Source organism: Urocitellus parryii, chromosome 15 (assembly GCF_045843805.1).
Source record: "Urocitellus parryii isolate mUroPar1 chromosome 15, mUroPar1.hap1, whole genome shotgun sequence".
Lineage (NCBI taxonomy): Eukaryota > Metazoa > Chordata > Mammalia > Rodentia > Sciuridae > Urocitellus > Urocitellus parryii.
This window is the reverse complement of record NC_135545.1, coordinates 51449184-51470987: the sequence shown is the minus strand read 5'-3', so window position 1 is coordinate 51470987 and position 21804 is coordinate 51449184. Positions and strand designations below refer to the sequence as shown.

At 46.9% G+C, this 21804-nt stretch overlaps 1 protein-coding gene across 2 annotated transcripts in view; it reads right to left on the bottom strand.

Moving 5' to 3' along the window:
* Positions 1-21804, bottom strand: part of Wwox (WW domain containing oxidoreductase) — an 862968-nt gene that overhangs the window by 255350 nt on the left and 585814 nt on the right. Inside the window, exon 9 of one of the 2 annotated variants that reach the window (XM_077792924.1) lies at positions 10662-10813. The exons of the other annotated variant lie outside the window; for it this stretch is intronic. Within the exon in view, the coding sequence (XP_077649050.1) occupies positions 10799-10813 (15 nt within the window). The 3' untranslated portion in view covers positions 10662-10798. Of the gene's footprint in view, positions 1-10661; positions 10814-21804 lie in introns of those variants that run through there. 2 annotated transcript variants of the gene reach the window in all.

Below are 21804 nucleotides of genomic sequence, written 5' to 3'. Positions count from 1 at the left end.
GTGAGTTCCATTCAATGAAGTTCTAGAACAGGCAAACCTGAGTCAGGATAACAGAATAAGAACAGTGCTGCTTGCCTCTGGGAGTAAAGATAAAGATTGATTGGGAAGGAGAATAAGGAACTTCTCAGGGTGATGGAAATGCTCTATGGTTCAGCACAGCTGCTGGTCAGATGAGTGTTTACAGATACGCACTTGTCAAAATCTGTGTCTTTAAAATATTCTAAATTTATAACATGTAATTTATATCCTAATAAAATAATTTATATCCTCATAAATGATGCATATGTGTATGTATATTCTCCCTTGCACACACACTTGTGAAGAAAGTTACTTCACAGGTCAAATTTTCTTTTCATTTCTATTATTTATCTATCTATTCACTTATGGATTTGTAGCTGTGCTGGGGACGAATCCCAGAACCTCGTGTATACAGGTCAAATCTTATATTAGTGAACTAGGTCTTATATTGTTAGAGTTACCACCCAACCTGCCAAAGTGCTTGGAAGTTTTGGGTTGAGATCACTTACAGAAGTGTTTATTAATTATATCTGAGGGCACCAAGCTTGGCGGGAAGAGCCTGGCTTCTGAGTCAGATGCGTCCCGTCATTACCATGGCTCTGTTTCTCATTAGCTGTGTGAGCTTGGGGTGACTTCATTATCAACCCAGCACATCTTGACCTGCAGAAGAGGGGGAGGCACGCTGGCACTGCAGGCTGGATGTGATGATGGGTGCAGAGTGTTCCATGAAGGACCCCAGGTCTTGTTGACACCCGTGGCCCCAGCCCTCCTTTTTTTATATACTGGGGATTGACCCCAGGCGTGCTCAAACACTGAGCCACATCCCAACCCTTCTTTACTTTTCTATTTTGAGACAGGGTCTCACTAAGTTCCTTAGGGCCTTGCTAAGTTGCTGAGGCTGGCTTTGAACTTGCGATCCTCCTGCCTCGGTCTCCTGAGTCGCTGGGATCATGGCGTGCACCACTGTGCCTGTCCCCAGTTCCTTTTTGATCACTCTGTAAACACAGAGTGGCTCTGGGAAGCTGGTCACTCGGTAATCCGTTTTCCAAACTCCTGTGTCTGAGGATGACTAAGTGGATCTATGAAGAGGTCTGGGAGCAGCTGACTTTCCTTTTGAATAGGTACGTGCGTTGTGGAAATAATTATGTTTAAACCATCATTTAGCGCACGTTTCTTTTTTCACCAGTAGGATTTCTATTTCCTTTTTAAAAATAAAACCTGCCGTTTCTTTTTCTTAAAGAGCCACTGCCGGCGTGTTCTCTGAGCACTTTCAGAAACGCCTTGGGCATTTACTCATCTGTGAAAATGAAATTCATACCGAGTTCAAGAGCTCTTCTTGGAGGAAGAGCAAAGGAAGGATCTGTGACCTGGGATGTTAAGTAAGTGTCAGGGCTGAATTTGTGACGGTATTATTTTCCTAAAGAGAATGCGGAGGGAACTCAGAGAAAGACTGAGGTTTCCTGGAAGTGCCTCAGCTTCTCGCAGGAGAACGCGAACCACTGAGATCCTGAGTCCACGGGCATGTCCCTTAGAGAACGCTTCTTATTAGACTCTGAATTCACCTGAACCCCACTGCGTGTAAGTGTGTATTCGTCATTCTCTCTCACCAAGCACTTCTTAAAAATCAGTGGGCCGCAGGAACGAAGGAGAAGCAGAACCATAATACCAGTAACGTCTTGTTTGGGGTTTGCATTCTCAACCCCGTTAGGGTTTCAATGCAGCAGCTTCCAAACACCCCATTAAATCCTAAAGATGAGCAGACCTTCCCCCGTGAACGGTGCGGCCCAGATGACTAGCACGGGGGTGATGAACAGTGTCCTGCAAGAACACAAGAACCACAGGCTGGAGGTGAGCCCACCGTGGGCACTGCCCGGGGCAGGGCAGACAGGGCATTCAGGAGACAACAAGATCCTCCTGAGAGCTGTCTTTCCAGGTTACCAGGAATCAGAGAGAAAGAAGCTGGGCCTTTTCTAAATAACACTTGATTGAGAAAAGAAAAGAAACCCACAGAGAAGCTACTCCAACCCACTGATGATCAGGCAGATTTTATTTCTCTTAATTGGGTAAGCCCAGCTTCTCGACGGTGTTCTCAAGCCAGTGATGCTATCAACTTCGAAATGTGGTTTGAAGCAGCGGATATTACACTTTAGCACATGGCTAATAAGCACCCTCACTATGGAAACATCTCAGGCAAACCATTGAGTTGGCTTTCCTAGGCGGCTACCGAGATAAGAAAGGCACCCAGTTCTCGTAAACAGGCACCCGACGTGATGGGAAGCCCGGGGCTGCCGGCCGCAGGCCAGGGCGCGCAGCATCTCTGGCTTCAGCACACCTCGCTGGAGGGGCCTGGGTGGATCCGCTGGAAGGAGGGTGGTGGGAACTGGCCCCGTCATCAGATAATTTTGGATTGAAAATGCTGAGAAGTGAGTTAGGCACCAGCCCAGTCAGTCACTGCTTCTCAAAAGGGCTGTGAGGTGGAAAAGCCTGTGCTGGGGGCCAGAGCCCCACTGCCTGGGCCTGCAAACGCCCTCAAGGGCGTGGTTCAGTCCTGCCTTCATCCTGGGCCCTAACTCTACTTGGCCTCCCCAGGGTCCCCCGCTGCGCCCTCCTCCACCAGGAGATGCCCACCGCAGGCTGGGCAGGGCTGGGGGCTCGGCTGCTTCCTGGACACATTCGTCAGTTTATCTCATGGAAAAGAAAAAGAAAAGACAGTCACCTGCAGTTAAAAATTAGAATCCAGACAGACAGGATGCTGCTGCGATGAGCTGGGGAGGGCAGGAAGCCAGTCTCAAAAGTCCTCACCCTTCCAGCTGGCTGAAACGTTGACTGCAAATAATAATCTAGACGAAAATTCCTCTAGGACTTTATTACCTCCATGCTTAAGCACTGTCAAAAATCAATGACCTTGGGGTCCAGGAGTCCACGTGGGGAAGGGGATCCTTTGCCCAGATATAGACAGAGGAACAGGGTTGGATGGGTCCCAAATATACCTGGTAGCCAACACCACAGTAGTTAGGTGTGTGTGTGTGTGTGTGTGTGTGTGTGTGCGTGCATTCGCCCATATGTTGTGTGACCTTTTTTTTTTTTTTTTTTCTGAACTAGGGACTCACTCTGGCCTCCATCTCCTATAATCCTGGCCTCTAAGCAAGTCTCCTGTCTCAGCCTCCTGAGTAGCTGGGACTACAGGTGCATGCCTGTTCTCATTTAACTTTTTTAAATTAAAAATAATTAAATAAAGAACTAATTGTGGAAATTACAGTAAACATTAAAGATTGCCGTGACGAAAGGCATTGCTCTGTGGTCTTTGGGAGTGCTCAGCACTGAAGTAGGTTATAAACACGATCTCTGCTCATCTGGTGACAAATCTGTCAAGGAAAATATTGTGCATCGACTCAAAAGACCTGTCTGGAGAGAACCTTCTGTTCTGCTCGCTGGAAATCAGCAGACCTCTGAGCCTGGTTTCCTCTCACCTGTGTGAACCCAGAGCGGGAAGGGTGAAGGTGAGAACAGAGAGAGAGGAGGTGTGTTCTGGAAGAAGAGGGAAGCTCAGGAGTCGACAAAAGCGCTCCTAAAGCCCTCGGAGAGAACGGCAGAGAGGCCCTGACAAAAAAGGAGAGAGAAAGATGTCTGAAATCCCGGTGGCAAGCAAAAGTCAACATGGCAGCCGCGTGGGAAGAAATGGAAGGGCCGGGCCGAGGGAGGAGGGGTGGGAGGAAGCTGGGCCTGCCCGGCTCTGTTTCTGGCCTGTGTTGGCCTGGAGGTGGTCTTCCAAGCAGCAGAACATCAGAGGGGTCAACTGAGACGGTAACAAATAAAGGAGAGGAGCTGAGCGTGGGGCCCCAGGTGACAGCCTCACAAATCCAAACCAGACCCGGGAGGGACAGGCCAGACTCTGCTCCGGTGGTGCTGGCACCTTGGCAGACACAAAAGAAAAGTGTCACTCTGGCTTTGGGCGCAGAGTGGACAGGAGGGCCCTCTTTGCTTTGCTAGTCAGGGTCATGCCTCATCACAGCCGTGTGACCCTGTGCAGGGCATTCTCCCAGCCCGGAGAGCGCTCCTTGGACTGGGTAACTGCTGTTCACACACCAAGCTCCCGACCCCGAGGTCAGCTTTCAGGGCCACCGGAGGACCTTGGGCTTCCTGTTGTCACTCAGAGGGAGGAGCTGGGGGCAATGCCCGCTCTCCTGCCTGTGAGTGCTGCAGGACTGGTGTCCCTTGCCATCTGTACCTGAGCACAGGGCTTGGAATGACAAAGCAATGAGGGCCACAGGCTCAAACAGCCGGGGACCTCCGGTCAGTCCAGCTCACACGAGGGAAAGTCTAAAACAGGGCAGGGAGCGTGGAGGTGTGGCCCGTAGGACGCTGGCCCCACAGTCTCTGAATCACCTGTCCAGTGACGTGGGATGGTCACCTGGCCCCGTGTTGACCAAGCTGTTATGTTTTGTTTTTGGTGAGTGAATCTGTGTCACAAATGGGAAGGATCTCAATATCTACGACAGACGAACGTGGAGCAGCTGTGGACACGATGGGGCTGCTCTGGGCAGGCAGGATGCTGCCCCAGGAAGCCCAGCCGACCTCTCCCAGCCCACCACTCCAGCTCCTGGTAGGACCAGGCTAGAACCTCAGTCACACCAGGGACGCGCTCCCCCCTTGACACGGCCACCCTCGGGAAGGCGTCCCAGCCGAGGCCCCGCTGCCCACCGTGGCACAGGCCGGGCAGGCATCTTGTGTGGGCCCTTGGCTCATCTCTTAACATCACCGGGTCACCTGAGCGTCCCTGAAGTCAGACGGGAGCCAGCGCTGCCGATGGCTCCCTCCCCGCTGCCCAGGTCCCCTGATCTCCCTGCCTTAGGAAGGATCAGATGGAAGGGGAAACAGGGTCACACAAGTGACCGCTTTAGACACCAACAGGAGGCAGTCATCAAGCAAGGAAGATAACCCATTTTACCCAACACACATCCCCCTTTGCTGGGGGCCTGATCCACTTCATCTCCTTCCTTCTCCCCTCCCTCCTGGTTTTGAAAGCTGCTGGCTGAATAGCCTGAACTGCGATTTCTCCAGCTGGTTCCGGCCTCCCCTGACCTAGCAGGGCCGAGTCAAAGAACTGCCACCACCTGGAGACCCAAGGCCGGCTGGTCTATTTGGTACAAGTGATGAGGGAATAACACGGGGTATCATTTACGGCCTTCCCTCCCCACCCCACGTCTCTGGCTCCCTGTGTGATTTCTAGGGGGCATTCCATCCCAGAGGTGGACTTGGAACCCTTTGTCATCTTTCAAGATCCGAGAGTCTTTCTTGACCAATTTAGAAAAGAAGGATGTTACGGCAAACAGACAGTCTGGCTGCTAATGACGGGCAACAGTTCAATATTTTATGCCACTTTAAAAAAGTTTCAGTAACTGAAGGTGTTCTCACATTAATTCTTTGCATCAATTATTGACAGAGAATTTAATTTAAAGGCAACTAGTCAGTAACCTAGGGGTAGTGTTTTAAATAATTTATAATTGCTGCATGGGTGTAATCATATTGCTATTGATTACGATCCAGTCACTTCTACGGGTCCAGCAGGTCTTATGCTAATTACTTTTAGTGAGATCACCTTTTTAACTCTGTATTCCCTGGTAACAGGAACTCATTATAAAAATAATTTAATGAAGTGCAATCTTTTAAAGTCCTTGCAGAGATGGGGGAAGGGAGGAGGGAGACCTGAACTTAGGAGAAAGCCCAGAGTTGAAAGCATTATGCTGAGATTTATAGATAACAGCTCCTAAATCCAAATTGCATGTTGTTATTCTAATATCTTGTGGGACCAAGATAACTGGGTATATGGGGTGGGGGAGAAAAGAAAAACAGATTTAAATAACTTTATTTTTGAGCAAAATTATCTAAATTTCCCTTGATTCATCCCCTTGAACAATTTGTTTTTTTAAATTCACTATAAAATAGCCTAGCAATCATTTGGAGGGATGTGGGAAAGGCGAATAGGCCATTTGCTGAGAACTTGGAAGAATGGAGCTCACCAGACATTCTCTCTTAGCCTGGAAGAGTGTGGACCAAGTAAGGATTTATTATTCCCTAGAGGCAGAACTTCAGGATCAGGCAGCACAGGGATGCTACCTAAGTTCTTTATGATCAGAGCTACGAGTACATTTTATTGAGTAGTGATAAGAAAGGCACGAAACCCGTGACTTCCTATATACCGGTACCTGGAACAAACCTAAGACTGGGGTCTAGATAAACAACAAGTGGAAAGGTAACTGGTAATTCAAAGTATAGGTGGCACTCAGGGAAGGTATGATCAGGGTGCTGGTTTGGGGAGAAAGAAGATTGTGGAAAAGACTGGTTGAGTGAGTAGACAAAATCTGGATGCCATTGCTATTTCTGGGGTTCAAAGGGGACAGGAAGTGGAGACATAAGGACCACTTCAGGGAAACCAGGAGGCCTGCCCAGTTCAGATAGCAAGTGTGGACCAGCTGCCTGACTGAGCTGGGGAGAGTCTCAGAAGACCCTGGAGGAGGGAGGAATGCCCACCCAATAAGAAAATGAGGGTTAAGAATGATGGTGAGTCAAGAGGGTCAAGAAGATGACCAAATGGGGCTTTTATTTATGTATTTTCATTTGTTTTAATTTTTAGACATTTCAATTCTAACATTAGCATTTCCATAGCAAATTTGTCTCTTTTACTAAATATGGCTATTCGCTTTACACTCTGTAAATGAAATTGACTTGGCTTAAGAAAAACAAAAGTGTGTGTGTGTGTGTGTGAGTGAGTGTACATGTACATGCGTGTGCGCGTGCACGCTCTTCTCTAGGAGTAATTTGCAACGAATACAGAGTTTTTGTTATATGTAGTTTCAGATTTTAGAATATTCTAATATTAGAGAGAGAGAAGAGATAGAAGCAGAGAAAACGATCAATTTTCTGAGAAAAAAGATACAAGATGGTGTACATCTAATTTAATCCGAATAATCTGGATGACTTGTGAACAGTGGAGAGCAATAGAAAATTCATCATGTAGTGCAGACTTTCTCACGAGACAGTCTCTGAAACCCTGGTTCTGAAGGTGAGGGCGTGTCTTTAAACCTCGGGTGGTGGCTACTGCCATCAATCAATGTGAAACAAAACATGGACCTACATTTGCACAAGTTAAAAGGGAAGGGGGAAAAAAAATACCTGCAGAAATTGTCACCTGCCCACACTGAAAGTGTGCTTGCAAATATGATTCTCACTGAAATCGAACGAAAGGAAACAACAAATTTCTAGCACATTCCATTTCCTCTGGGCTTGCTCACTGCCATCAGACACGGCCGGGTTTTCTCCTGCATGAAGCCATGATCTCATGGTTACTGTGTTGCACTATAATATATCTGAAGAGGGAGAGTATAGCATACACTGCCAAGGGCAAGAATCGGAGCTCTGAGACAGGGGGTTCCACTTGGGTTCATCTGCAGACTCTTATGGGGCCCCCAATTTGTAGGGTACAAGCTTTTGACCACAGTATGAATCAGAACTTGGCAAATGTCTCCTGTAAAGTGGGACTAGACACCATGTTCAGTGCTGTAAACCTCACAGTCTCTGTTGCAAATGATCCTGTCATAGCCATGTGAGATCAGCTACGCGCAGTACATCAAGGAGGGAGGGGGCTGCACCTCAATAAACTTTTCCTGACAACAGAGAATGGCCATAACTTGCCAATCCTGGCACGAATCCTTGTCACCTTGCTGATGATGCCACATTCCTGAAGGGCAGGAGAGTGTGGCACCCCCAGCGCAAGTGGCAAAACTGACCCCCGAGTTGGATTCAAAGAGGGACATGACCATGGAGGAAGGGAAGTCGGCTGGGGAAGGGAAGTGATCGGTTTCTTGGGGAAGATGGGAAGGGTGCAGAGGGCTTCGCATGAAAGGTTCCTTTGCTCTCAGTAAATCAAGAGGTGAAGCCATCGGGGAGGTGCTGAATCAGGAGCCTCAGGGGAAGGGGAATCTTGTGATGGCCACCCTGACGAATAGAAAGGAAATCAGAGCAGGTGAACAGAAGGCTGGCCAGTTCCTGGGCAGTCCTGGGAACATGGTTAAGACCATGAATTCCAGAGAGAGGAGAGAGAGAGGGGGGAAAATAAAGAGAATCAGTCTCTCACAACTGCACCCGTAGTTTCCAAGGGCATGGAACTGAACCTGGGCTATTTGGGGGAGCAACTGTATTGTCCAGGTGGTGTCAAGAGACAAGCAAAAGGGCTCCTGATGTTGCACCCAGGCGCAGGGACATCTCAGAATGCTCTGATGGCAGTCTGAAGATGAGTTCTGGTGCGTCCCACGGGAGATACTCAAGACACTGTCAGAATGACAGCCCCCTCCATCCATACAACAGTGACACACAGGCTCTGGATCTGGAAGAGAAGGGAGCTGGGTACCAGACAAAGGCGTGCTGCCTACAGAGGTCACCGGCACCCGCCAAGAGTACCCCATGAGCCTTAGGATGTGGGAAACCCATGGTGACCGCAGTCCAGAAAAGAGGAGCCCAAGGTCACAGTGGCCGCCTGGGGATGGATGCCTGGGGGTGGACACCAGGGGGGTTCAGTGAGTCCTGCAAAGCTCTCTCCTCCGCGCATCCTGCTAGCTGAGGTGGGTCCTGCAATCACTTCCCCAGGGAGAAGGGAAGAGGGGCGGGGACTGCCAGCTCCCAGGTAGGGTTAAGCATTTTATACTGCATCAGCATCTTTAAGCAGCTCACCTTTCAAAAGGAGCCAGCTTTTTGTTGTAAATGGCACTGACACTACAACAAGAAAGTTCATTTCACAAAGATGATTCATTAAGAAATAAAATATTCATGGCTGACAGCTTGAAGGATCGCCATACAGTTATATTCTAATGCACCTGTCCTCTCTGTCAATTCCAATGTGGGATGTCATGTCGCCAAAGTTTTATTTAGAAATTGTTTGTCAGAGTGAGCTTTCTAATGTGAATGAAAAATTCATCCCCTCATTAAGAAGATTTTACATGAAATGTCTAGGATTTTCAATGAACACCAGGACATGGGCCAATTACTGTTAAACACTTAAAGAGACAGGGTCCTAAGCTCACTCAGCAAAACCCTTAATTGCACAAATGTGGAGAAAATTCAACACCCCAAAAGGCAAATGGGAATTTTGATTTGGAAATTTTCTTTTGTCACATCTAGAAAACCCTCATGTTTAAAAGACTCAGGGGAATTCGGGTACAGCTACTTTGTGGGATCCACGCTAGTATCAGCATGTCTCACCTTTGTGCCTGAACACATGTCACATGGTGGGATTTGGGATTTTCAGGCACTTGTTCAACTTTCCAGAGAAAATGATAAAAATGTCCTGGGAAGTTCTCAAGAAGTTGTTGTCGTTGTTTGGTGTTGTATTGTTTTTTTTTTTTTTTACTTTTAAAAAACATACTTTGTCGCCTGCATTTTATTCCTCTTTCTTTCGTAAGTGTGAATATCAAACAGGTGGCCCAGCAGCAAATATATTTAATAATTCTAAAATGTTAGGAGTTGGGAAAAAAGGAACCCAAGCCATGAGAGATTAAAATAGGGTTGAGCTGCATAGGAAGGCAGGAGAAATCCACCAGGGAATTGCTTGTATAATGAAATAGCATTTTACAGCTATGACAATGGATTAAGTTGACATTGAGACTCTGTTTTGACATGCGGTCTAGTTCAGTTTAATCTATGGTAGAAAATAGTTCACTCCCCAAACCTAGCAACAGACTCACAGACCCAGTGTGTGTGTGTGTGTGTGTGTGTGTGTGTGTGTGTGTGTGTGTGTGATATACATATATATATGTTATATATGTGTGTGTATATATTTATATATGTACACACATATGCATATTTATATATATAAAATATGCATGCATATCCTTGGACAGACTGTCACTTCCAATTTTGGAAAAGTTTTTGAGATTGACAATATGAAGACTGAAATATTCCTTCTCAACCCAGAAGACTCTCAAAACTTTCACATTCTCTTTCATTACAGATGCTTTAATGAACCGGTTCAAGGTAGAAAATAATCTTGACCCCATAGCTGTGCGTTACCACCCTATAAGACCCTAATGGTGTTTTCCAGAAATGGAAGACTGTGGACACCTCTGGCCCCTGCAGCCCTTCAGGTGGGAACCAGAACTTCATAGCCTGTCTTGGTGTCTATTTACCACTTTCCCTGCAGTTTCTCTTATGTATACACTTTTTCTATGCCTGTTCTCCTTTTTATTTATGTGTATTTCTTCCTTTGTACATATGCTTTTCTTTATAGCTTACATAGTTTTTGAAAAGTAATTGAGTAAAATGTATCAGTGAGTCTTGAAACACTTTACATGTGAGATGAAACTCCAGGCATCTATTTGAAAAACCACCTGAAGTTTGATAAAGAATTCTGCAAAGATGTTCATTGCTGTGTTGTTTAAAATTGGAAACAACTTAAATGTCCCAAAGAAGAAAAACTGTTCCTTTGCTAAGCGGCCATTCGAAATCATGTTTAAGACAATATTTAGTAAATAAAGTAGGAAACAGGATGCAATGATTGTACTGATTTGTTTCATAAGGCACAAAGTAAATTCATCTATTAAAAGAAAAAATGCATACCAAATGTCCCAAATGGGCTTGAGCCTATGAGTAGTAATTTCTTTTCTTCTCTTTTCTTTCTTTCTTTTTTTTTTTAGAAATTTCCATCTTTAATACTGTACATGCATATAATTAAGGACCAAGTCAAATTCTCCATTCTGTACATTCGTGGAGCAGATGAATGAGTTGTCTTTCATAGATAGACCTCCTGTTAGGTAAATAAAATTATCAGTTAGAGAAAGGATCCCCTTCATCTTCTGCCATTTGTGAGATACTAATGTACTGAGTTATCCCCATGGAAATTGCAAAAACTATTTACATAAATTCTCCCGTCTACCAAATTGCAACTTGCTCAAATAAATCAGACATCGAGTCTCTGGATTCTGTGAATTTTGGTTAGCAGAACTCGTGTTGGAAATTGCATCCAATACATTTTTCACAATCTGCCCATAATTAGTTTCACTGGGAAAACTGTGAAGAACTATTTTGCTGCTTTTAAATTCATAATTTTGGTTCAAGAGCCCAGAATAAGATGTTTAGACAGAGTGAAAACTATTTTCTAACAAATCAATATTAATTTATCTGACTGTTATGGTCTCAGGAGCCAAAAAGTGCTCTTGTACTGAGCTGACAGGAAAGATTTTATCCCGACCAAATGTTATTCAAATATTTATAAGACTGGATAATTTAGTAAAGAAAATACAGATGGAAGGAGGCAAGTACCTTTTTTTTCAGTACTCCTGTCCCATTTACAAATGACAAGAAATACCAAAAAAGGTAGAGAGTGATTGGCACCTGCCTCCCCAGGAAAGAGCCCCTCGCGAGCTGACCACTTAGCAGCCTCTACAAATGCACAGAGATCTGGAGGCGTGTCTCCAGCTGCCAATGGCACGTGCCCTTGCACCAGGGCTGCCATCTTGGTTGAGAAGGAAAGACTGTGTTGTGGAAGGAGCAACTTCCCATGATGAGAGTCAGAAGGCTTGCAGGACCTCTGAGGGTAAACTGGGAGTCCGGGTAGTACCCAGGAGGAGAGCAGGACAGTCAATAAATGCATTGAGCATGCTTTACATGGTTCTCCTTAACTCTCCTGACAGCTACCTTAGCTAACCCTGTGTGTCCATGGACCCGGGAACTCTTCACTGGAATACAACAGAGCTAACAAAAACCTCCACAGTTCATTCAAGGGTCACCCAATGAACTTTCACAAACTGAACACCTCCAACACCCTGATCAGGAAGCTCATCAGGAACACGGGAGAGCACACTTGTGGCCTCTCCCACCCTCCACCCAGTCTTCTGGTGAGCGGACAGTGTGTCTTTTGCTGAGCTCCTTGTAAGCATCATCATGGGGACACCCTCTTCTGTGTCCTTTCTCTCTCCATCATGTTTGTGATGTTGGGTTTCAGCCACGTGTCACTCTCAAGTACACATGATGACCAGGCACTTTCTGAGAAGCAGGATGACCAGGTGTTCAAATGGATCTTATCTTTAGTTATATAGATGGTGTTCTCAAGTATTCCAAAACAGCGAGACTAATGTACAGTATTATCATGAACAACTTTTTTCCCTTTAAATCATCTTTGTATCTTAGAATATTTTTCATTTTGTAGGAAAGTTGCAAAGTTTACAGAGTTCCTGTTTATCCTCCATTCTCTCTCTCCTAACACCAGTGTCCCCCATGACCATAGTACCTTTATTTAAATTAAGAAATTGGCCAGGTACAGTGGTGTGTGCCTATAATCCCAGCAACTGTGGAGGCAGAGGCAGGAGGATGGAGAGTATCAAAGCCAGCCTTCATAACTCAGTGAGGCCCTAAGCAACTTAGCAAGACCCTGTCTCAAAATTAAAAAAAATCAAAAGGGCTGGTGATGTGGCTCAGTGGTTAAGCACCCCTGGCTTTAATCCCCAGAACAAAAACAACAACAAAAATTAAAAATCAGCATTGACGCATTCGTGTTAACTAAATAGACTCTATTTAGTTTTCCACTACTATCCCTTTTCTGCTTTAGATTCCACTGAGGCTGTCACTTAGTTTCTTATCTCTGCCCATGAGAAAGACTCGCAGAGGTGGGGAGCTCTCCAGGTGCATGGAGCTCAGCCACGAGGCTGAGATGGCTGCAGCAGCAACAGCTTCCGTCCCTGTTTTCTGAGTCTTCCAGGGCCATGCACCTCCTGAAGACCCGCTGCTTCCTGGGCCCTGGGGCCACTAACAGCACAGGCCACCCCTGGGTGCGTGCTGCCCTCCAGCCTCCGGCATAACGCCTTGTGTCAGAAGCAGAATGGAAATGTGCGTTTCAGCTCCGCTGCTGCCCGTCCTCTCATGTTGCTGGGCCAAGTTCTCGAAGGACAGGCTATGCCTGGTCAGCTCTAGGTCACTCCTACCAACCATGCACACAGTAGGCTTTGCTAAATGTCTGGATGCCAAAACATTTTCAAAATAATGTTATGTCCTTGTAAAAGTTGATATTTACAATGTATGGTGTCAACGCGATTCTTCTCCTCCTCCCTTGGGGCTTGGAATCACTTGTCAGGAGAGAGATGTGTCATGAGATAGAAGACAGAAGAGCATCTTGGCTCTGTCAGATTGCCATGTTATTTGGAGCAGGTCACTTAACTTCTCTGGGCTCAGTACTCAGGAGCTTGAGATACTGCTGATGTTGTCCAGACCCCTGGGCATGGGTGTCAAAGGCTTTGAAAAGAGTGACATAATATACACGTTAGGAAGTGTTCCTCCCATTTATTTTTCATAGCAAAAAATAAGTCACAGATAAAATGAAGAGTGCTATTTACTGCCAGCTCTTGTAATGGCAGAAGAGAATGCTTCCATCTATAGAGTCTATGGAGTCACTGCAGAAACTACCTTTGGGGGTAGAAAAGCCAGAAGGAAAATCAGTGATCATTCTATTACCTCTTTGGTGATTAACGGAGACCCAGCCTATCAGGTACAAATATTGTCTATGTACATGTCACACGTGGAGCTCGAAAAATTACCACGTAGCTTGGCAAAAACACTCTGCATGAGCCGCTTAGGGCTGGGGCTTGCAGCCAGACAGGGCTCGCCTTGGGGCAGGGAAGAGGCTTCACTGTTCCTAGCAAGCAGCCTACCAAATCGTAGGCACACCCAAAGTGCTTGCTGAATGAATATTTAGTTTCCCAGTATGAATTAGGGCCTTGTAAAAACTTGGTACATAAACTATATGGTGCTGAATGATATCGGCTAAATTATATTGTTACATTGTGTGCGTGTACAAATATGCAACAATGCATCCCGCCCTTATGTACAGCTGTAATGCACCCATTTAAAAAAAATAAAATATATGATGTTGACACAACCTTTTTCCCCTCTGTTGGAGCTTAGGATCATTCAATGGGAGATGTGTGATCCTCTGATTTTCATTACAAATATATTTTGGTCGAAACCTATAAATTAGTTTTCTAGAAGTTCAGGTCTTCAAGACAAACCCGATTAAATTAGACTGCAAACTTTTTCGGATAGTGACTGGGATGGATTAAATCTTAACAAAAAGCTCCAGGGAGCCGGAGAGGAGTCTCTGGAAGAGAACAAATGTTCTGGAAGACAGGAGACAGGGTCCTGTAGATACACAGGTACTGATGATACATAGGAGAGAGCAGGGCTTCTCTGGCCCAGTTGGAGTCACCTCGTGTGCTGTGTTGGGAAAGCACATTGTCTTTCCACTCAATGTATCAACTTCTTTGAAATCCTCCTCTCCCAATGGTAGTGTTGTCAAAAACTCGCCGTTCACACTTCTGTGAACTCTCAGGTGGACCCTCGTGCTGAGCACATCAGCAAGTCAGGCAAGTGAATTCCCTTGCTGATCATAAATAAGGAACAGAGGGAACGAAGAAGGGTGTGTTGGCTGGATTCCAAATGCAAAAACCTGTCTATCCACCTTCAAAATGATGCAAGATTGCAGTTTGTTTAATGTTCATCTTATGTGCTTAATTACCGATAGTGCTTGACTAATTATTTCTTGTTTTGTAGACTATTTAAACAGAGAAGGAAAGCAGCTACATACTTGTGTATACTGAATGAGGATTTGTAACTCATTTTTGTAATCGCATAATTCCCAGAGGGCTTCATTACAAACACGAAAGAAAACAGGATGTTAAAAGCAGGTGACAGTCTAATTTCCACAGGTACGGGCTGAAGCATTAGAGTGAGGTAATGGAGAATAAAATAAAAAATAGCCTTTAGATGTTTCCAACCATGTAAGGTGTTTTCATGTTAATAAGAGAGAAAACTGCGGACGCAGCAGAGCTGTCTCTGTTTGGTGCTGGCGTCTCTTTGGATGCCCGATTTGATCCAACATCTCTGCAAGATTATGAAATAAGCCACAAAATAGACCCAGAGCTTTCTTCTTCACAAATAGAAGTGCCTTTGAGTTGCATATGGCACCATCAACCTGGATCACTTCTCTGTTTCCTCTTTTACTGTGTCTACTTTTTAATAGTTTCCTGGTCAGTTAAAACCCTTGCACCAGACTGCCAAAGGCTTCGAAGAATCTGAAGCCTAACCTAAAGAATAACTCAAGAGACTGTAGAGATCTCAGACCTTAAGAAATTACTCCTAGGCACAGAGATGTGGCCTCTCCGCCAGAAGTCGGGTTCCGTGGTCACGTGATCAACGGCCTCCCTCCCCCCGACCCTTGTGAGTTGAGTCTGTGTGCAAGGTAGGTGGTCATCATGGGAGGGCCCCCACTTATCAAGGACTTGCTGGGTCTCGCAGCAAGCTTCACGTACTCCACGTGATCATAGCAACCTGCCAGCCAGGTGACACCAGGGCCTCTTCCAGGTGCTGAACGCCGGGTCCATGATCTTGAGGGCTGAGCTCCCTGGCCTCTTTCTTCTTGATTTTCCTCCCTGAGTTTTTCAACAGACACTGAGTATTATAGAATTGGTTTCAGTAGCACAGCTGGGGTAGAAGCAGACTTCTAGGCGTTGGAGGGAAGCAGGATGTAGAGGAAATTAAGGGCTGATAACATTTATGCAACTCTGAAGCGTACCAGGCTGCGTGCGACATTCTTTACATACGGTATCTCATGCTGTCTTCATGGCAACCGTGTAAAAGAGGTGCTAATGATAACAAACTAGTGGATGACATTTGTAAGCACTAGTGTGCTTCACACTGAACCAGTCTTCGTAGGTATTATTTCCTGAGCTGCTCCCAGAACTGATACAGTGGTCGTGAACCTTATGTATCATCCCCACTGACCTGAGGGGTAAACTGAGGCTTAGGTTAACTTATCCCATGGTTATAGAGGTTCCTCAGTGACAAGAGTCCTGTCTGCCAGCCGGTACTTCTAATGTCACGCAAGATCCCTGCGGGGCACGCCAGCCACTTCTGACACAGGCACGTCTGTCGTCTCTCTGAGCTCACGAGGCTGATGAGCTACGGTTCAAACAGCCCTCCTGAACTTCACGCAGCACTGTATCCTCAGAGAGGTCGGCTGCTGGAGGATCCAGACACTGTTCCCCAAGGGATACTCTTTGTGCCACTGCTGAGTAGGCCAAGAGGGACAGGTGAGCCTTGTCTGCAGGGACCTCCTCTCTGGTGACAGCTGCAAATGGGAAAGGATCCTCAGGAACCTATGAAAACAGGTCTCACTTGTTTGACACCTGAGAAGCAGATGGGGCACTGGGGACTGAGTTCTGAATCCCCCTCATGCAGTTACTGCCTGCAGAGCCTTAACTAGTCAGTCACTGGATTTGGGGGACTGTTTGGCCAAACTGTAAGGTGCATATAAAACTAGGGGGCCATGCGCTGGAGCAAGTGGACACTGCGTTCAGGGTTCTGCTAGATTCACTCACCAACACATCTTTATTGTCTGCCATGTGCCGAAGCCTCTCCCAGGCCCTGGAGATACAGCAATGAGCAAGGCAGACGAGAATCTAGAATCTGCATACCTGTGAATTTAGATCCTTCCCAATGGCAGAGGAAGAGACAAAAAAAAATCTCGTCTCTCTCTGTGTCTGTGTCATAAAGGGCACAGGAATATAAAGCAGGGGCAGGGAGGGGGCGCAGGCCCAGGAGGCAGCCTGCCATCCATTGGTGGAGCAGAGGACAGAGGTTTTGTTATAGGAAGTTTGAGCAAAGACCTGCGTTGGAGAGGGACAGCAGAGACAAAGCATCAGGGGTGGACACACAACCTGAGTGTTGGGGGAATGGCTGAAGTAGAATGTGAGGAGCGATTGGGTGGAGAGGGTCAGAGGGAGGAGGCAGGCAGTCAGGGAGAAGGCAGGTAGGACGGGTAGGACGGGCAGGGCGGGCAGGGTGGGCAGGGTGGGCCTGCTATGCTACTGTGAACACTTGGCCTTTCCATCAACCCTAAATGAGATATAATGAATAACGTCCCAGACGGATAAAGGGGGCTACCTTTTCTGGCTTCCTCCCTTATCTGGGTACATGAGAGGACCCAGGGAATGTCTAAGTGAAGCCCTCTTCCATGCTGATCTGAGCCTGCGACTCCGTGCTGCCCAGGAAGGCTGGGGGGCGGGGAAGCATTTGTTTCTGGGGGAGGCGCTTCAGTGTCCTGGGGCTCCGTGAACCAGCAGAAATGGAACCACTTAAGTTAACAGGCGACGTGATGAGACTCTGCAGAGGAAGCCCGAGTTTTCAGACTTTATGCCTTAATTTTAAGGAGAGTTACAAGATTTCCTGCAGGAATGCAGAGTGTTATCTTATTTTATGCCCCAAACTAGGAAGAGCGTTCCACTGGGTTTGCCAAGCTGTTAAGATGAAAATATCTGTTTGAGCGCAGCATAATAGATGAGGTGTTTAAGGCATTTTCCTTTAGATTTCTGGTTAATCTTCTTTTAGTTAATTTTCTGAGATAAAATCCAGTTATAAATAACCTGAGGGTACCCTAACTGGGCCGTTCTGAGAACGTGAATCTTTAACAGCCAGGACTTCTGCCTTTTAGAGATCTCCAGAGGAAGCTGTACTTTGAAAATTATCCAAAGCAAAATAAGTAGAAAGCATTAACAAATTAAAGAGAGAGGGAGAGAGGGAGAAGAAAGGGGCGAATGAGAAAACTTCTTTGACATTCACAAGACAGAAGCTCTTACCCTTGAAACTCCTTTAAAAAAAAGAGTCAAATGTTCAAAATCTATTTGTTGATTACAACAGAGAATTGGTGAGCTTCTGTCGTAGCAGAGTACCAGGAAATGCATGTTTTCTGCAAAAGGCAAGTAGAGAAGAACCCCAGGAGGACCCAAAGTGCAGGAGAGGAGCCTGGCTGTCACTCAGGCTCAGCATGGGGTGCCGAATCAAAACAACTGGTTTCAGAAGTGCCTTGAAAGATAGCTGATCGGAGAAAAAGAAACCCACCAGCTTTCTCTATTGTTAGAATGTAAACTTAAATTTATAAAAGGATTATGAGGCAGCACAGGGAAGAAAGTCGTGTAAACCAGTAGAAACAGGACCACTTCCTCAGCAGAAAGCCCAGCCAGCTGCCATCATCCACAGCTCCTGCTCCCAACACAAAAGAAGGTGCGAGACTCACAGTGGGCATCAAGCATCGCTCTAAGCAAAACAATCTGCAGGACTAGATAAGGGAGGGAACGCTCCCCCAGTGGCACTAAAAAGCATGGGGGCGGGGTGGGGTGGGTGGAAATTAGCACCAGTTTCTGCAAAGCCACAAGAGGGTGAGAGAATTCCTCTTTAGAAAAGTGAATAAGATGCTTCTAGAAACCTGTGAGTCAATAACCCTGTCACCAATTGCTGGATTATCCGGGACAGGCAGAGGCCAGGCTGACAAGCAGGTTGAAGGGCTGAGCAGAGTTGTAATCGAGCAGGAAATTGCTACTGTGGCTTAGAGAGAGCAGCTCCTGGGGAGGGGTCTGCCCCCTCCCCTAAGCTCCTGCAAATGGTCCTGGTGAAACGACTCGGGTGCTGAGGATGCCCACCTGGAGATAAGGGATATGAGGAGTCAGGAAGAGGGGCAAAGGGAACTTCACAAAGTCAGGAAGAGAAAAAAAAAATTAAATAGCAAACGCGGCACCCTCTCCCAGGGATGAAGAGCCCATCAACTGACTTTTTTTTTTTTTTCTCATCTCAGCCAGATCAGAAACTTGAAAACTAGAGAATTACTAATTTGGAATAGATACCAGAAAACGTAGGCAAAGGGAGAGTAAGAAAAGCAGAGAATGTCTTACACAGCCAGACGGCCACTCCCCGGGGCAGCACGTGGGCGTCTGAACAGAAATCTCTGACTTGAAATGCAGGAGCTGTGACCACCGTCCCCCAGGAGGTGAGAGCTGGACCTCTGAGCTGCTTTGTCCCCTGCAATCTCCCAGCAGACACTGGGGAGTGTCAGCCCCAGGCCCTCTTTCAAATCCACTGACTCTGCTGGGTAGGAAGAGGTCTGTGTGGAAACCCTCTTATCAGAAAGTAACTGAAAACCTTCTCAGCAGCATGGGGCACTGGGGAATTTCTTGGTCAAGGCTTCAAAAGTGTTTGCAGAATGGGAAATCACTGGGGTAAACGTTCATGGTCAAAATGCACATTTTTTGATGGTTGGATCCTTGTGCTCCAGGGGTCCTTATGCCTACTAGAGGGATCATTTACCGCCTCCTATAGGAAGGTCCAGTGGAAGTCGCTTCTGGTCTAGAGACTCCCCAACTACACTCCCACGCAGAAGGCCGCGCGGGAGGTCTTGCAATGGCTGGGCATGTCCTATGGGGTCTGCCATCCCCCAAAGCCTGATGATTTTGCAAAAACACCCACCACCGCCAAACCTTCACACACCCACAGCCGAAGACGGTCTTTCTCTGTTACCCACTGTCAACATCTTTCGGTTGTTTGCCATCGGAGCCCTGGTGGAGAATGTCCAGAAATCTTCTGCCTTAACAACATCGGGTTCTTTCCGTAAGCCTGGCACAGCAGCAGTCCCCGAGCAGACACTGGCGCAGGCTCAGAGGGCTTCAGGATCTGCTGAAGGTGCCCCAGCTGCCAGGCAGCAGCACTGGGGCTGTACTCCAGGGATGGAGGGACCCAAGGCTTCAGCAAACGCTGTTCCTTCTCCGTTTGCTCTTCCCCTGGGGCCTCAGCCAGAACTGTGCCGATTCAGTTTTCGGCTCTCCAGGCAAGGGCACCTCCCCGGGGACCCTTTCTCGCCAGCACTCGCAGAGGCTCTTTGCAGATAGCTACACATTTGCTACACCACTAAATGGAGTCTTCAGAGAGACCCGGACCTTTCCTGAGTTGTCTCCCTGTTTCCATTTGATTCACATTGCTGTAACAGAATACCTGATTCTGGAAATGTATAAAGAGAGGAGGTTTATTTGGTTCCTAATTCTGGGGGCTGGAAAGTGCAGTTAGCATGGCACCGGCATCCTGGTGAGGATCCCCTGGATGAATCACAACAGGACAGAGAAACACGAGGGAAACTGGCTGCATGCAGAAGGGGCCAAGTGTCAAGCTGGGTGGCCTTGCTCTATAACAGCCCACTCTAGTGATCTAATCCAGCCACACGGGCCCTAATTCAGTCCCAAGAGTCAGCACTGAGCCATTTGTGAGGGTGAAGCCCCCATTACCTAATTACCTTCTAGGTCCCAGCTGTGCAGTGTTTTCCTACCTCAACACCCTCACACTGGGGACAGAACTTCCAGCCTCTGGATCTTTGGAGGAAAACTATACCCAGACCACAGCCCTACCCTATGCACTCCCAGGGCCAAATCACGCAGCCTGGTGAGGAGAAAGAGCCCTTTCTACATTCAAGTAATTTATTTTATGTATTTATGTTGTTTCTTGAGATGGGATATCACTATGTTGCTGAGGCTGACCTCAAACTCCAGGGCTCAAGTGATCCTCCCGTCTCAGCCTCCTGAATAGCTGGGACTCTAGGTGTGTACCACTGTGCCCAAGTACAAGTTTTTTAAATGAATGAAGATCTCCTACACAAAGTTATAAATGGTCGACTAACTTACACCCTCATCATGTCTGCTGGTCAGTAAATGTCTGTGCCACTATTAAAAAAAAAAAAAAAGTGTAAGGAGATTGCAAACTTAAAGAGTGACAGCCAGAACTCCAGAAATAGGAGCAGGTTCCTTCCTGACGCTTAGTGAGGGCCTTAGGTCAGCAGATAGTCACTGATGTTTGAGTCTGTTTAAAACCGAATATTACACCTTTTAAAACTGTAGCATGATATACATGCATTATACACATCTATGATAAGTGCCTATCTCAATATTTTCACAAACTGAGCAACATGGGGATCCATGCCCCGAATGGAGAAATGGAGGACCAGCGTTTGAGGGTGGCTTGTGTGTGTGGTGGACATCAGTGCTGTGCTAAACACCAAAACAGGGGCTTTGGAGCACAAGAACAGGAGCTCAGAGAGCAGCTGGGGACAGTGACTGGGACAGTGTGTCCATGGCCTTGAACACGGGCTCCAAGTAAATGTGAGATATAGTAAACAAAGGAGAGCAAGAAAATGGGCATCTATTGAATTCCTACCATGTGCCTTCAGTACTTCAGCTAATTCTCCCTCCCTCTCTCTCTCCCCTCCCTCCCTAGTGAAGGAATCATGCCTTGGAGGTCCATGCACTTGTTCAAGGCTGCACTGCCTGGTCTGTGTGCCACAGCATCTCCATTTTGCACCTTAACCCATGGTCTTGCCTCTAGACTTGGCCCCTCCTCTAAGTCCCTTCTTCAGAAATCCGAGGGTCTTCGTATTGGCGATCTTAGTGCCAGGTCTAGTAAACACACTGTTGACTGCTTACTCTGCAGCTCTCTGCCTGATTTCATTATCTCCATCTCACAAGAAAACTGAGGCTCAGAGAAATTAAGTCATTTTCCCCAAGAGCTTTATAGAAACCTTGGCAAAGATATGGTGGGGCACAAGCTCAGGTGTGCTGGCTCAGGAGGCGCAGTCACCGCCCCACTGGGCTGCCTTGCAGGTGTTTGCAATTACGACCAGACCAGAAGGACTGACCCCCTTTCTTTTTTAAGTCCTCGTGACATGAACAGAGCATCTCACGCACTTCTAGGGTGCTCAGCAGGGTTGACGGAGTTTTGTGCCGTAGGTCCTGGATTTCTCCCAGGCCGACCTTTGAGGAGGACCGTGTGGGGATGGCTGAAGGCCCACCGCCAGGTCTCCACCAGGCATAATGGGAAGAAAACAGGTTGCAGGGCTGGAAGGGCAAGGGGTGCCCTGCAACCTGGCGGTAGCCTGTTCTC